This window comes from Rhinolophus ferrumequinum, chromosome 19 (assembly GCF_004115265.2).
Source record: "Rhinolophus ferrumequinum isolate MPI-CBG mRhiFer1 chromosome 19, mRhiFer1_v1.p, whole genome shotgun sequence".
Taxonomy (NCBI): Eukaryota; Metazoa; Chordata; class Mammalia; order Chiroptera; family Rhinolophidae; genus Rhinolophus; species Rhinolophus ferrumequinum.
Window position 1 is genome coordinate 21,176,338 of NC_046302.1, and position 17,926 is coordinate 21,194,263.

General features: G+C 40.0%; 1 protein-coding gene across 6 annotated transcripts in view; it reads right to left on the reverse strand.

Annotated features, from left to right (window-relative positions):
- Nucleotides 1–17,926, reverse strand: part of ZNF521 (zinc finger protein 521) — a 280,797-nt gene that overhangs the window by 33,949 nt on the left and 228,922 nt on the right. For 3 of the 6 annotated variants that reach the window (XM_033087527.1, XM_033087526.1, XM_033087530.1), the window contains one exon: nucleotides 4,340–4,405. The exons of the other annotated variants lie outside the window; for them this stretch is intronic. In XM_033087527.1, coding sequence (XP_032943418.1) covers nucleotides 4,340–4,405 — 66 coding nt within the window. The remainder of the gene's footprint in view (nucleotides 1–4,339; nucleotides 4,406–17,926) is intronic. 6 annotated transcript variants of the gene reach the window in all.

The window sequence follows — 17,926 nt, forward strand, 5'->3', positions numbered from 1 at the left end:
TTTACTAAGAGTTACCGATGGGATCTATGGATGAAACTTCTGGATTTTTCTTCCTCTTTTTGCTCATCTATATTCTCCAGATTTTCTACATAAGCATGATTTGCCTTTGTAGGCAATTTTGGAAACTAAAGAATAAAAAACACTACCCTTTCTATATACATCTTATTAATAAAGATTGATTACAACACTGAAATTCTGATAGCCAAAAAGCTAGACAGGAAATGAGTAATATAATGGAGTACACAGAAAAACTCCAATAATGAACTTCAGACTGAAAAGTATTCTAACCAAATACATGCGGAAGCAGAAATTAGCACAAGGAAAGGGAGAAACATCAGAGTGCAAATTAGTCAACTTAATGAGGAGAATATGGAGCTTTTAGTATAAATCTGTATCTTTCCAGAACAAATAGAAAACCCCTCTCTGCTGTATACTGGGATGGGGCGGGAGGGCAGCATGTATGGGGCCAGAACTTGGGTCCAACGTCAGGAAAGGCAAGAGTGAAGCTCTCACCACTGAGAACATGTTGGAGGCCAGCCACTTCTGGTCCTGGTCAACCATTTTAAAGCATGCTGAAAGATCGTTTGGGTACAATTGAGAAGTAATTTCACATGTATATAAATTTCAGCTAAAATAATTATTTCCATTTGTTAATCTTCATTTAAGTGTGAATATAAATGTAAACAGGAATCCAGTCTACATAGAAGAGACTGACGTTAATGGAAATATTTACTCCAATATTAAATGTTTCAAATGAATGAGTCTGAACACAATTGCAATAAACCTCCTTGCCTTAGTAGAGAATATGATAACCACTTACAAAACTGTTCTGTAAGAACAAAAATCTGTCTAAGGCCAGTTCAAAAGGAAATGATAATTTCTATCTCTCCAATTTATAAAACCTGGACCAACACGAGTGTTAATCAGCCAATTTGCAACAGAAAAATAAGAGTTACCATTTGGATGCTGAAGTACAACTCAAGTTATAAGCTCCAACATAGCAATTGTTAGTCTATCACAAGACAGACATTTCAATATAAGCTTTAAACAAGAGAAACCCTTTAAGCAGCCTCCAGACTATGTGTCCCATGTTTCTACTCCCTTTCCTTCAATAAAAACAAAAATCTAGAGCAGCCACAAGCAAATGTTCAGTGGTTGACTTACACGTCGCTGTTATCCCAGGAATCACTGGGGACCCCCTTATATCGTCTAATCAACACTGCAGCCATTACTGAGGACCGATTTGTAACGGTTTATAAGTAGAACTCCTTCTCCCGTTTACCCTCGAGACTGGCCAAAGGGTCCTCCAGCACCTTCCACTGCATAAATCTATAGGCTAAAGTCCAAAGATACAAACCCCTCCTGGCGCATTATCATGTGGCTGGGGCCATGCTTAAAAGCTCTGAGCTGAGTGGGAGGAAACTCTGCCCTCAGAATTCAAACAGAGGCATCAAATGCCCTGCAGATATAATTTTTTCAGTTTGAATGCGTGTACCACTATATACTTATATATATTTCTAAATCCAAGAAAACTATGCCCTAAACCAATTCCCAACCCCCAACCCTTTCCTCTGCTTCTCCTCTTCCCTGAGTTAATTTCCAAGCACACATTTATAAGCTTGGGGTCTGAGGAGTAACAAAGAAAAGCCATACGTGACAAAACTCACCCCTTGGCTACGTTGGCTCACCCTAGAAACCAGAAGGAGAAAAATAGGCAGACTGTAGTGTAATTTGCCATGCACACAGCCATCACATCTTTCTAGGTCCATAGAGCTCTGGCCACTATAATTTGTTGTATTATGTATCGCACATATTTCACAACTGCAACATAAACTCACTGAGGTGCTAATCTGGCAACGGAGACTATTACTTAGGCCTCAAAGTCTGCCAGTAGATTAGTCATTAGGCCCCTGAAGTAAGGCAGAATTTGAGAGCACTGAATATTGTGTGAGCCTTTTCCTTACACTAGTTAAAAAGTTCTGCCCTCTTCTTTTGAACACGTCAATGTGAAAATGAATGCTGCTTGAGGGCTGACACTAGCACCTTCTTGGATTTTTCTCACTGGCAACATGGGAATGTCTGTCACTGCCAGGATTTCTATGCCACACAAGAGAGGGATATGAGATCCAAGCATCGAGACTCACAATAAGAGAGAAAGGGCAGTGGGAATACTAAGAGTAAATAAACGCCGGGTACCCTGACTTGGACTATTCATGCACCAAGTGGCTAACCCTTAGGTAGCTCAAGAAAAGCAAAATGACATACATTCTGTGTGTCTCAGCCAGACTCTTATTTCAAGGAGATCTACAAGGTGCAAGTCTGCGTTTAACTATCTGTTTCGGGCCAGTGGTCTGAAGGCTACCACGTGTTTTGGACTTCATAAGCAAAGCCACTGATATTGACACTGTTATTTCCTGTCTTGAACTTCTCATTCTCAGCAAGGCTGGAGCAGGAAATGATTCAACTGGGGTAGGCTGCACTGTACCCAGCAGATTTTAAAGAGCCCAGGGGCTGCCTAGAGCCTCATAAACATCAGCAGCTTGGAAACTAGCAGGAGGTCCAGGTGGGTCGGGATGGGAGAGTCAGGCAGTGGGATTTCAGACGCTCTGAGATGCAATATCATCCAATTCCTTGGCTATTATTATCGGTTGTGAGTAGTAGTTATTAAAATATTCTCATGTAGGAGAAAACACTGCAATGCTGTTGAAACAATAAACACTAAAACAAACAACCCACTGCAAAGGTGCTTCCTTCCACGTGTGGGGACTCAGGAGCGATGTTTTGGCACAAGTTTGGAATTAGGGAGAAGCATGTAGAACAAAGATACCTCTCAAACCTGGCCAGTATGTCTGTAGCTCCAGCTCTTCATCCTTTTCTTCTCCACTTTCCTAATCTAAACACGGACCCCCTAGTTGAAGTCTCAGGAAAACATACAGGGCGCCAGCAAATAGGTTTAAAGGTAAAAACTGGGGCTTCGAATGTTTTTTATTTTTATTTTTAAATCAAATATCAGTTTTTGGTAAGGCACTAATAAAATCACTTTTTGACCTCCCCTCCCCTACCCCCAAGATAAAAATCATTAACTAAAGAAAGAAGAAAGTAATACCCATGTTTCTTAGTAAAAATATTGTTAGTCCTGAAAAGGCAATGGTGAGTAGAGGTGTGGGAGTGAGGATTGAGACCAACTGAGTCTGAAATCCATCCTCTAGGTCTGTTTGGAAATTAGGATTGCTTTAAAAAAAAAAAAACAGCTTATTCTATAAAGCTTTGCTTTCAGTCTATGTCGCTGTCTTCCAGTGAAAGGGACCCAGTTTACTTGAACAATTTTCTTCTTTATTTATGCTCATTTAAATACGTGAAACTAACCCTTTCTCTTTTACAAAGTTTTTCAAGACCTAATCTTTAGTGCCGCTCTGTTCGCTGCCTTGACAGAAAGCTTGTGAGCATACAAAGACAGGATAAAAAATCCCCTTGAACTTCCCATAATAATCAGACATACAATATGATTGGACAAAGCAGGTTTCCAATTCAGTAATGCACTTCAGCTCCTGCTTTGCCTGTGAGAGAGTAGAGGGTGGCTGCCCAGACATCTTAATACCAAGAAAGTGCCAAGCACTCAGTTTGGGTTATTTATCAATTTGTGCAAAAAGGCAGGTTTCAGGAGGGCAAGGGCATTTGTTTCGTGCATTGATGTATGCCAAGTACCCAGAACAGTATGTGGCTCATCGCTGCGACTCAATACATATTTATTGAATTTATGGGAAATATATACTTAGCTAGTTCTATGTCTAACATCATCAGAACAAAATGCCGAGACTAATACCAAAACAATATTAACTACTTATTAATTGAGTTTCAGAAGTTTGCTCCATTCTTTTGTGCATTAATCCCTATGCATACGACAAATTTGGACTAGCAAAATTTACCTTGTACTGCTTGCCTTCATTGTTTCCTAAAATGAGATTAAAATGCTCTGGAAAAGAAAGCATTAACAGCAAAGTAGCAGTCTTACTTGCCAGCTTTGCTCTGGCAAGAAATTTATGAGTCGAAACTTATCCCTTATTTCAAGAGGAAAAATATTATTACGTATTTTATACCTGAAATACAACAAAGAACCACATAAATGAAGGGATAACTGCCTTTTAATTGTCCCAATTCATAGAGAAGTATCTATACCATACATCCATGACCCATAGTTCATGTTTTAAACAATTTTTATCAATAGTTATGTATTCTTATATTACAAAGCCCCATCCTTTGAACTAATTGGTTAAATCAGATGTATGCAATTATTTCACTCTTTGTTTAAAATTTCTCTTGTTTGATATTAAATACCTACTATTAATGCCCTCACATCTGGGACTTCTGGCACTGGTGGCAGTACAGGTATATTTACCTTCGAGTACTGTACAAAAAAAAAACACAAATTGGTAAAATTGAAAGAGGATACTTCATACAGCATACACTAAATGTAATCTGCTTTAAAGTTAAGTCTATCCAGGAAAACCTTTGAGAACGGAGATGGTGAGATAGTCCACATTAATTTCACATGGCAGCGGCCTGCAACGTCAGCTGGCACCTGACACAGCTCTCATCAGGTATGTTTTCATATTACTATGCCAAGTTTGTGGCAAGGGTCAGGGCCCTTCCTTCCTTCCTTCCCCTTCCTTCCTTCCTTCCTTCCTTCCTTCCTTCCTTCCTTCCTTCCTCCTTCCCCTTCCTTCTTTCTTTTCCTTCCTTCCTTCCTTCCTTCCTTCCCTTCCTTCTTTCCCTTCCTTCCTTCCTTCCCTCCCTCCCTTCCTTCCTTCCTCCCTTCCTTCCTTCCTTCCTTCCTTCCTTCCTTCCTTCCTTCCTTTCCTTCCTTCCTTCCTTCCTTCCTCTTCGTAGCATAAAGCCACTCGTTATCTGAATGAGAAAGTCTCCAAATATTGAAAAACTGTTTATCCTTGCTAGAAAGCATAGCTTGCTGCTGCTGATGATATTAAAACAGAATGAACACCCTCCCCCTCAAAAAAAAAAGAAAACGCAAATCAAACAAAAGAGATGGAATGAGGTGCAGCAGCTTCTGTACATGTTATGGATCTCAAGAACCATGGGGTTTGGAGTGCCCACAGGCTAAGACAAGAAACTAGTTGGGCATTTCCAAATCTCATCATCTTTCTAAGAAATTTACAATATTGATGGCCACTGCAAAGATGACACAGTCTCTCTGAAACTGTGGTGTTGGAATCAGGGTTCACCACGAAGCACAAATCACATCTGCAATGGGGCATGAGGGGCTAAACGGGGCCCAAATCTCTCCAATGTCTAAGGGACTTTATCCTGCTCTTTTCACTTTGTGGCAATACTATGAAAATCACCAACAGCAATGCAAAAATCTCAATACTGCACGTTATTTGCAAATGACTCACATTTTATTGTTCTGTTGGTGTGACCTTAGAAACTTGGCCTTGAAGAATAAAAAAAAGGTAATGGCGCAATAAATGCAATAAGATTTCTAAAAACAGTTTACTGGAAATGTGCTGTGAAACTTGAATTCTTCTAATCAAACGATGCCACCCCTTAGAGAAATTTTCCTGTGCATTATTAAAGTGATATACTGCAGTACTAGTTAGAGCTCCATAACCTTTAAATTGCCTGATTGTAATTAAGGCCACTAGTTTTATTTAGGAAGGTTCAAGGAGGCTCAATTTAAGTTGGCTTAACTAGTGTGAATTTAATGTCATGCTGCCAGAAGGCAGAAGAGTGCTCTGGCCTGGCTGTTGTGTGGCATGTGCAGCTGTGGGGTCATGAATAGTAAATTAAGCCCAGATTTAAAGAAACTACAGATATCGGGAAGTAGCTGGGGATGTGCAAGTACACATCCCCATGTTTACATACGTGCTTCATTCATTCATTCATTCATTCATTCATTCATATACTGTCAGTCTCCTAATTTGGGAATCTAAATACATCTAATTATTTATAGTGTAGGTCGAAGGGGTTCATAGTTACTCTTAAGGTCATAATGGTCACTTTCCTTGAAAGGCACGGCTTAAAGCTATATCCGATCTGCATAATGTTTTAAAATGAAATGTGCATATAACAAAGTTGTAAAGGCAGGAATGTTATTCGCATGATAAAAGAAATTCCTCTAACAAGGAAAAGTTAGGGTGAGGAATATGAGGAGAAAGTAAAGGGTACTATTTGAACAAGACCCTAAATGGAGTGCTGAGAATAATACATAAACTTCATTGGAAGGGCAGCAAATCAAGGACTGAACACAAAAGATAAGAGAAAATGAAGGTACTCAATGCATAGACTAGAAGAAGCAAAGGGTAGGAGCAGAAAGGAAATACTTAAGGATTTGACCCATGTTCAAAATTTTGCTGGATGTGAGCTCAAAAGCATTCATCTCTGGATAGAATGCTGGCAATTTTCTGTAGCTCCAATGGCAATAATGATAAATGAATTTCTTTACAGCCAAGTGGCTCAAGCAGCCAACTACGTTACCACTATATAATTAATAACAATAAGCAATTAAAGAGAACAGCAGGTTACAACTATAAGGTGTCAAGGTATATTAGCAAAGGGAAAAAACCTGCAACACCACACTTAAAAGAAAAATAAATGAATAGTGTGTGAATGTATTAGAGATTTTATACTATAGCTTGGATAAAGAAAATGCTTAAGGAAAAATAGAGGATGACATAAAACTACTCTAAGGTGATTAACATAGCCTCCAAAAACAAATAACTCTCCCAGTGCTGCGAGAAATCTGAAAAGTGATATGGGAAACACGATTGTGAAGGCACAAGAGGGTTGGCTGACCACGATTTGGCATTATCCTTTTACGAAGAAAGATTCTAATAAATACCTCACAAAACTGTATTTGTTGGCCCAAGTATTTCCAAAGATCCCAGAACATTGTGCTTTTTCACGTAAAATGGAGGAGAAGCAATAAACTAGGAATGTGTAGGGAAAAAAGAAAGGGTAAATGTTACGTATTTGGGATATTAGATAAAGGTTAGAAGGGGCTTTAGGGACAATCTAATTGACTCTGGGTTCATTTAACAGATGAGGAAATAGAAGACTAGAGCGATTAACTGACATGGCCGTGATAGCAAAGCGTCTTGGTCATGGCCAGGACTAGAACTCAGGGTTCCTGAACTCAATAGTACAGTGTCCCATCAAACCCTCACTTAAAAAAACGAAAGTTTCTTTCCTCTTAAGTTCAAAAATTTAAGCTGTCAACTAGGCAAAGCAAAAGTTACTGTCTTGTTAGGTCTTTTATTGATGTGCAAGGAGTTATTTACATTTCTGTGGCACCTGGTTACTCCTTTGCTCCCTGACAAGACAAAGCCTGAATTCATTCCAATCTACTAGATCTCCTATTTCCTAAGCAATGACTATTAAAGTCCGTCTTGCCCTTGTGAAAGCACTCCTCTCCCTTCAGGAAAGTGGAGCCAGAGCTAATATGCAGCTCTTGTTGGTAATGGAAAGTGAAATTCCCCATATCTCCAGATCTGCAGAGGAGCTAGGAACACGATTCTCGGTAGAGCACTCTGGTCTGAGCTGTCAATCTGAAAGACACATTCATGATTATACAACTTCTGACACAGAAGGCACCCATGGCTGAATGCTGATGCTTTCTCTCAATGGCAATAACCCAGTGATTTGGTTAAACTGTCACCTGAAACCCTGATGAGATTGGGCTTGAGCTCTCCTTTATGGAATTATAATTATTCAGAAACAAAGGCTGATTCCTTAATTCTATTCTGCCTATAACTAATTCTACTTCTTCAAGTGCCCGAATCACTCCCTGATATGGTACTAAATCGAGCATTTGGGAAGAAACTGGGACTGCATGCGTATTCCTAAGTGTGTGGTTTACTGAAAAGGTAACTCCATACTTATGTATGGAAAATAGGTTAGCTCAATATGTTCCTAACCTACTTTTCTCTCTTGGGCATCATTCTGGATACACCAGCACATCTAGACTCTCGATTCTGAAGCCAAGCTGTTACTGGCATACCAATGAATCATACTCACTTCTATTTCCTTCTGTCTGTTTCCTGTCAGTCAAGAGCAACATAGGTGAGAGAGTTATTATCTATTGAGATGGGAAAAAGGGAGAGAAGAAGGGGGAGAGGGCGAGGATGGGAAGGAGGGCGGAAAGAAGGAAGGAAGGATGGTCACAAGATATGTATTATAACAAAGATTTTTTTCTTATTTCTACTTAGCTTGGAAATATAGCAAAGAAGTAGATATTCCTAGGTGTTTTGTTAGGTCAAAAGCCAAGCTAAAGACTATGAAGTGGGTCTAACAAAAACCATGGATTAGTTAATAAGTGTATCTGTTAAATGAAGAATGAGACATAATAATTAAGGATAGCTCTTGCTCAGACCGCAATTCCTCGTATTACCTTCTGCAAAGCTATTAAATATTTCTAAGACTATAATGCGAAATTATAAAGATGCTTTGGGCACAATAAATTTTTAATCCCCTATCTTGATGACAATTTTTCTAAAACTCTATCTAGTTCATTCAAGATCCATTTAAAAAATTTAAATATTGTATACAGTGTCAATATTAAAAAGGCTCATAATTTCCTAAAACAAAAGGAAATCTATTGAAAAAATGTCACTAAAATGTCTATCAATGGCTTTGAACATTTTATATATATTGAAACGCTCTGCTTTGCACCTGTCTGCTATGTGCTGCAATCAGCATAGAATTCCAATGCTGTTTTAAACAATCTAAGTAGCAATCTGATACTTACAACTATAAAGTTTATATCTTTTCTGAAAGCAAATCACTTAAGTTCAATTATTGATTTCATTCTTGGTAAAGAAAAACATAAAAGTCCAGGGTAAACGGTGGCCTATGTTGATATCTTGGCCTCCTATTCTTCCTTTGCTTCTGAAAAGCAATAGCAATGTTTGGTTTCTTCAAGACAGAGGTTGATTGGCATGAGAGTTTTTATATATGACAATCTGGAGAAAAGTAAATACTTTGTATAATTTTGTAGCATAGTAACTGTTGGATAAGCTAGGAGGTGAATAGTTTGATAGGAGGTAGCAATAAATGTTCTCCTTTTTCTGAATATTGGAAGAAAGACAGTTCAGAAATTAAAATGAGAGTGGGTAAATACAGATTAGCATTGCATGAGTGTGCAGAAAGGAACGACGTGCAGTACATATGGTTAGCATGTTTTCAACCAATCACTTCGACTGACCATGCATCGACAGTTATATTTAGAGGAGAATGCTCAGTAACAAAATACATTTTCTTCCCTAGAAAGGGAAAAGAAGTTTCCTTAATTAAATATTGGCTCAGCTACTTCAAAGAATTAAAAATAAAATAAAATCTCAGAGAACTAGACATACTGAGACGATCGACCACCATACGCTTGTGGAAAGCACAGGATTGACGAGGAAGAGCTAGATTGGTATCTTGGTCCAACTCGTTCATTCTGAGCCTTCTTATGTTATCTGATGGCACCCACAACACAAGTGGACATACCCTCAAAAGGGAACAGCGTGGGAAAGAAGAAAATGGCAATCAAGTGACACACAGAGGACCTAGAATCCAGGCATCTCGTTTTTGAAATGAATACTAGAAATTCTGTCTTAAAGGGATAGCAGAGAAATTCCAAATCAGAGTTGTCACTATGGCCTTAACTCACCCTATTAGGTCTACACATTACCTCATCTGCTGCAGAAGATCATTCTTTGTGTTCAGGCCAATGTGAATTTTAAGCACAAGAAGTTGAATGAAGTGTCTACACAATTTAAACTCAGGCCCCCCTGTTCTCTGAAAGCCCCACAAGAAGGAGGCTCTTACCATTGCTAAGACTATAGAGATGGTGCATCTTCCTCCCATTATCTCGACCTGACGATGGTCAGAAATACGACAACTCCTTATATTTATATAGCATTTTACAATTTTCAAAAATGTGTGGTGTGGGTTTATATGCATTAATTTTCAGTTAATCTGCTTAATAACATGGATTGGTCCAGGTAACGCAAATCTAGGAAGAACATAACTGATTTGCTCGTCACATGAGTAGTTACTGAGAGACCTGGACTCAAATCTAGGTCTAGGCTAGAATATGGGGAAGAAAAAAATTAAATTTTAACGTGGCACCAAGTTTTTGGTTAAACCATCCACGATACTTAGTTTACTGGGTCCGTACGCTCAGGAGGATAAGAGATCACCCAGCAGCTTGGGCTGATGATGTGTGTTTAGTTAAGGCAGTGAATCACACTAGGGAGAAAAATTAGGAAAATGTTCTTTCAGCATGGACCTTTCTGATTCTCTTAATGGTTTATTTTAGTACCCTTTTAAGGTTTAAGGCCAAACATATGATGTTCTTTTTTTTATAGGTTATTATTTTCAAATTCATCAAGATTGAGCTCAAAACTTGGCATTCAAACATCTGACTAATTCATGAAGAAATAGCATATTTCAATTTTGCTGGTATGGGTAAGAAAACTGATATGATTCATTTTATTAACTAAATCTGTTTTTAAAAACCAAAAAGGTCATTATTTTCAAACTGTGTAGCAAGGCAGAATCATTTGTTTCCCAACAAGTGGAACCAGTTACAAGGCTGTTTTCTCTTCCTCATGTGGAGAGTTTCACATAGACTGTTAAATATAAGTTACTGAGTTGATTTGGAAAATACCAAGAAAACCATACATTGTACAGCTCAAATGATTGGAGTTAACAAAAGCAAACAAACCCTCTCTGGCCCCCAGAAATGTAAATAAAAAGTTAGATTTCCCTGTACTACATTTGATTGCATTAATTGATGTTTAAAAAAAAATCCGTTGAAAATAAAGCCCAGCAGTAGCATTTTTCTTTCCTAAATCACAATAGCAGCACATTACAAACATTACCAAAAGGTCCCCTGGTACGACTGTAAAGTTCCACTCTGGCAGTAAAATGCATCTACTGTGCGTTCTCCATTTTCATCTCTACCCTCCCAAATATGTAAGAAAGCAGGTCACAAACACAATTAAGCTTTCTTGCACATGGATTAAATATTAATTTCTGATGAACTCAGAAATTGAATGGTCAGCCACTAAACCCTTTTTAATTTATAAAAAACACAATCTTATTCTACAATAAGGTTTGATAGCCAGCAGGCCAGTTCTGTAGTTTCTCGTTTTTCCACTGTGGTGAAAGTTGCTTTCACAGTTGGAGGAAAATTCCTGATATGTGTGGCATGCACGATGTTTGCTAACATTCAGAGTTAATTTTTCCTCTGAATTAGCAAACACAGACCTTTACCAGAGGCTTAAATTGACTTACACTGTAGTGGACAGAAGAGATAGGATTTATAAAAGTCATCATAGACATTATCTGCAAAGCCTCTCTTCCCACGCACCACGGTGGAGTGATTCTGAAAACTCAGGCTTTGCAATCACTTAGCGGGAGGTGTGATGCCCAGGCCTCCCACTAACCAACCATGTAATCTCACCGACGTTATTTAACTTTGCCTTAGCAGAACCATCTGTCCAATGGAGCGCCCAAGTGCCTACATCACAGGGCTGAGAAGTGAGACTCAACTGAGGTCACCCATATCAAGTGTCCAGCACAATGCCTGGCCGATAGTACTCTAAAGAGCAGTTATTTTTGTTATTAAGGGTGAAGCAAATGTCTGCTCCATTTGTTGGAATATCTTGTATCAAATATGTTTACTCTTTAGAGTTCATTAATTGATTTTACTCCCTATATTTCCCTCCTCCCCTCCAGAGAAGACAAAGAAGGAGGGAAGCAGAAGAAGCAAGAGGCTGTGGGGCAGAGAGAATCACCGGGCTCAGTACACGTGTATTTACACGCAAGAGAGAGAGGGGAGGTCAGAGTTCCACAGAAGTTGCATTCTCCTCTGTGGTGAGTAATGTTAGCTGCCCCAGAGCAGTTCTGGGTCTTGTAGGACTTGACAGGTAGAACCAAGACAGTGGCTGCAAGGACAGAAACACGGAGACTGCGCAGCGGAAGGCAGTGAGCCTGGGAAGGTCGGCTCAGGCTTCAGGGATGGCGGGCGCGCCTCTCGGGCCTCCATCGCCCAGACATCTGCGGGGCTGTCAGGAGCAGCAGTGGTCGGGCTCCTGGACATGTGGATTCTGTGGGCAGACCCAGCAGAGACCTTCTTAACTTAACCCAGACATTTATGAAGAAATCTCAGCATATGGGAATGATAAACTTTAAAATACTCAGAAGACGTTAACGCTGTTAAATTATCCACTTCTGAAAACCTCTTCCTCTGAAGACAGTGCCATCACAATACCGGTCATTTTTCCCCTTCATCCTCCTCATCCTAACTGTGTGTGTGTACGTGTGTGTATGCGCGTGCACACACACATGCACACATGCGCAGAGAGGGAGGGATACGAATGTTTAGATAAGCTATCAGTGTATTTGTTGGGATGACACAGAAAACTCCTTCAGAAATGAGGAAGAGTACAGCTCGAATGGGAAAGACAGCCACAGAGTTCTCAGCCACGTCTCTTCCCTACATTCAGAGTTAATTTTTCCTCTGAATTCCTACCACACTGTACAGGACTTTTAGGGCATTTATCACATGTTCCCTCCTAGCATAAATACATATCTTATTTCCCTTACAAGATACATTTCTTCTTGAGTATCCTCCTTATCACTTACTAGGTCTGTTCTCCAGGCAATTGTGTTTTTTCATTGTTGTTGAGTGAATGAAGAGAAAGCAGGAGACAAGGAAGGAGGGGAGAGAAGGAGGGAGGGAGGGAGGAGACAGACCTGGGAAGCCACTGTGCTGTAAGGGATTTTGAGTCCACCCATGGACTGGGTAGGACTACATGGTTGGCTCTTCTTTGGATCCCAAACAATTCAACACATAGACAAACTCATACCATTCCTCTCCCAGTGGCAGGCCTCTTGCTTAGCTTTCTTACTTCTGATCAGCCCAAAAGGTAAAAAATAAAAGCAATTGTGTGTTTAGCCTGTTCTCTATATTTATGTCTATCTGAAAAATAATATTTTCCTCTTTTCTAGCAGGACCTACTTACTGCTTGCTAGTGTTCTGGTCAATTTCATTTTCTCTTGACGAGCAGAAAAATGACGCTCAGGCCCTGCCCCATGCATTCTACATTTAGCTGCTACCATTTTCCGGGTACGAGCTTCTGCTGAATCCTCCCTATAAATATTTCTCTATTTTACAGTTTTAAGTCTCAAGTAGAAAGAATGGGATAAAAAGAATGTCTTAATAAGTTCTTTCAATGCTACGGCACTATCCCTACTAACCCATGGGCAATCACCATTTTCTTTCTTTAGAATGCCACCTCACCATAACCTCTGGAAATCAGAAGAAGACTCTGAGTTTGAGAAAATGCTGAGGTCTAGTTTGACTTTAAAAACCCAATTAGCTTATAACAGTTGCTAGGGAAAAAAATACATTTCAAAACTCCTGTATGAAATACCTGCACTGGGTATTTGCATTATACTAGTCTCTCAAGACCTTTACCCTCTTTACCTTGACTGCTCTACTCGTACTTGGCCAGCTGGTCTCAGTAAAAGGGACACCCTGGTCAGGTGGTGAACAATGAGCCGATAAGAGGGAGACACACAGCACCCTGTGGGTCAATGTGACGCTTTCCTGGGTTTTCAGGGCCCAACCGGCCATTCATTAGCTTCTGCCACTCTCTCTTTCTGAGGCACAGACGTGGGTCTTCTCATCAGCACTGAATTCCCTGCCTCTAAGAAGAGCACAGATGTCAGGCGAGCCTGACCCAATATCTGGCTGATCAGATGCTGTTTACTTTCCTAAGCCCCAGGTTTCAATGCATCTTGAGCCGAGGCCATGGGATTCTTCTGTGGCCCTTCTTGTTTGGGGGAAGTAACGGAATGCACAACAGGCCTGCAAATGGCCAGAGCCCACCGCCACACATCTGCGTTAGGCGAGCGCTGCTGTTTTCCACGGGAAGCTCCCCTAACGGACAAAGGGTCCAGACTGTTTCTCTGCAAACGAAATCTGCAGGAGGCTCCAGTCCCCTGAAACCACCAGGCATGCCTTGGCACATCCAGCCCAGGACAAATGGCCTGCTCTCTTGTCTTCTTTGGAAAACGTTCTTTTATGGAATTAAATAAATAAGTGCAGGCATACATATATGCATACATACATAAAAGTATTAAATGAATCTCTTTAATAATCTGGAGAAATCATCTCAGCTCGTGGATGAGGCTGTCTGTCGTTAGGGGCCCGTGACAAAGGGGCCTTTGGGTTTTCGCTTTCCCTTTGATCTGCATTATGAAATGTTAATGTCCAACCCATCAGCGCCCCTTCCAGAAACACACCCTTTCTCGGAAGGCTTACCCCTGCCCACTGCAACTTCCACTCAGATGCCGGAACCATGTATATTTAAGTGCTGACTTGGAGCTCACGCCCAGAAGCACTGAGAGTTTTAAACAGGGCTAGCTAAACTGGTAAATAAAATTTATTGATGATAAAGAGCACAGCTGAGATTCAATTGTGGCAACTTAATAACAAACACACGCCTATCCCATGCATCTTGACATTATGCCTCTACTTGATGTACGAAACTTAAGTCCAAGTGTTTTGTCTAGAGCAGGTAACATGGGGTGGGGGAAGTGTCCACAGAATCTATAATTTTGTGTTGATTAGATAGGAAACAACCACAAGCACATATTTTGATATCTCTATTAACAGCTTGTTCATGTCTAACTGCAAAACTTGGTTGCACTTCTTTCACCATCTTTGCCCAAGACAGACCAGTAAACACAATTCCTCTCTCTATAATTAGCCTTTTCTCTGAGGGCCCTGAAGTAAGTCTGCATGCCGTAGATTTAATATCCAGTGCTATATCCATATGTGCTGCCCTTGCCTGGTCCCAGAGCATATAAACTCCCCTATTAGCAGCCTTGACTGCTTAATTATGCAGATTTTTTTTGTACCCGCCTGCCTGTAAAATTACTGTGTCTAACCTTTTTTTTTTTCCCTCTTTGCACCATGCTGGCCATTCTAATGAAATCGGCATAGGGGAAAGGGCCTGATTTGCAGTTATGGAGGCTGGATCGTACTGGCAATCTGTCCTTAGTGGGAGTTACAAAAGAAGTCAAATGCCTTCATCTGGTTCTACCCTATCATCCCCAAGGTGATTGAGTTCACTTCCCGATGCTTCCCAAGTTTTCCTCAGGCTGTCCAATCAGCACGTCCACCAGGGAGCCCAGCCTAGCTTGCAACAGTCTCTGTATCTAGTTACAGCCCCACCAGGGACAGTCAACCATCCACCCCCAAGCCTTCAGATGAAAACCTTTTCTAACAAGGCCGCCCAGCGCCAATGAAATAACGCACATCTGCATATCCACTGGGTCCCATGTTTCTTGTGCTCATGGATTATGTATCTTGCAGCCTCTAATAAAGAAATGCAGTTCTTTGTTTAATGTTTATCTTGTGCTTGTTAAGCAAATGCTAATGTTGTATCAGAATGCTTTAGTGCTATTTGGGTTTTTGGTGATTTACTACAAGACAATCTGCTGTGAAGTAAATTTAGAGAAAGGGAGAAAAGGTGAAAAATCATTCTGGCTGAAAGGGAGAAAAAGAAAAAGCTTTGACAGAAAAATCAAGGAAAAGAGAATGAGACAGTGAGGGGAGAATGAAGAAGTGGGAATCCCCTCGAGAGACAGAGCAAAACCTGAGACACACAGGCAGACAGAGGGACCAACATACACATACATACAGATACTGGGGGTCAAGGAGGTAGGGGGAGAGAGTGAGGCCTTATATCCATGCCCTAGCCCCAGGCTGACATACCCACTCTATCGCTGGACAGTATGAGACTGGAAGCTAGAGAATAAACCCAGTACAATTTCCAAAAGGGATGAGATGATAACTTCCCCTTTAGTGATAAAGTAAACAGTGTCCTGAAGGGTAAACAGAAAATAAAAAAAGCCTTTTTTTGTCGTCTGCCTTTGTGCCCTGATGGTTAGCACTGTGCACTGTTATTCACAGACCACAGGGAAGCCCTAAATTTAATTGTTCACGCCTAGCTCTGCTCGAAATAGGCAAAAATAATCAGAACCTCCCCCCACTCTCAATTTCAGGGAGAGGTGGGGGTTGGCGGAAAAGAAAAGGGGGTGGCAGCTTGAAAGTTGATGAATGAATGCCCTTTATTTATCCTTTGGCAAGATGGGATGTGGATATACACAGTGCAAACCTTTCCTGACTGCTTTCCGATGCCTGCAATCCTGTTAGGAAAGAGGACATCATTCTGATACGGAAAGACCACCCATTTCCACCTTATTCGCATTTTTGACAGGAGGGGTCAAAACGCAATTCTCTAAAAGTAAAATCAAGAGATCTACATGGTTTATAATTACAATTATAATTTGTTGACAAATTGTGAGGTTAATGAGGTCTTATATTTCTGTGTTTTATATTATACAAAGACTAATTGATAAGAGATAATGATCTTGCAATAGATACAGATATGGAATCATTATGTTGTACATCTGAAACGAATATAATGTTTTATGTCAATTACATCTCAGAAGAAAAGATAGAACAGAACGGTAAGCAGGATAAGTATTTTGCTCAGGAAGTACACTTGTCACAAATCATAGCCTTTTCTTTCCTCTCCTGTCTGTATTTCACAAACTAAATCAATAAATTTCCAAAAGGATAAAAAACTCTAAGTGGATAAATGAAAAGCAAACACCTACCATACGAATACACACTCTGTCAAGTGAAAATTACATCCGCACAGAAGAATGCCATGTTAGTTTTCTTCTTGGGTAAATATCTCTATCCTTAACACACTATAGAGGCTGAGGATAAATTTAGTCTTCATGATTAATGCAATTAATTATAAGTACTATTTTTTTTTAATACCTCAGTGATGTCACAGCTTTCCATTAAAAGTGTTAACTACTGTTTCAGGAAATGTATATCCAAGATTCTACCTAACTCTTTTCTTTGCTGAAAACATTTTTAAATGCTTGTTTTATTTTTCCTCTGAACATTATTTTAATTAATAAATTTGCTGCTTTCTAATGGTGCCCTATTAATACAGAGGCTGAACTCAAAGCCCTTTATAGACCAATGAAAGAGAAGAGAACAGACAGTAAAGGCACCCATTTGCTATGTAAATAACTGGATTCTCAATAGTACTACCTCTTAAGTCACCTAGGACACTCTGCAGAGAATGAAGCTTAATTACTACCAGTGGGCATGACTTGGAGATGTGACACTTGTTCTTTGGGGTCTGACCAGACATAATCAACTTCTTTCCATGATTTAATTGCACTAAATAACATGATCATGACAGTCTTCATTTAAGCTGAAAGCAAATCCTAATGCTGAATGGTCTCTCTTCCCATTGTCTTAGCCACTTTGTCCCCATTGAGGGCTATTATTAGAATTGGAATTTAATGTATTTCTTTCCTCTTTAAATTTAACATAGGGTCAAAAAGACAGAAAAAGGAAATCAATGGCACATTTCATTAGCTGGCTCTTACATCTATAATAGGCCGTGAATCATGGGGTTTTTACTGTTCATAAAGTATCACAAAAGCTCTCCAAATAACAAATAAAAGCAAAATACACACGTCTGGATCTGTCCTCTCAGTGAATTATCAGACATCCCATTCTCATACCACTAATTCACATTATACTTCTTTGAGGTAGCTGTGTCCTGTGTATTATACTCTTCATTATACACCTAAGAAAATGGACCTATGAAAACACTGAAAAATGTCCCTCAAAGATGAATTTTCAATTCCAGATTGCCTGCCTTCCCGAAGTGGAGCTTGGGGAAGTTCAGGCTGCCCAGGAACCTGGTGCCTGCATAACCACAGCTTGCTTGAGGGGGAGCCTGACTCCAGTGCGTTTTCAAAGAGCTTCACCTCACTTTCTCTGCCACAGTGACCTTAAGAATGCTCTACCCAT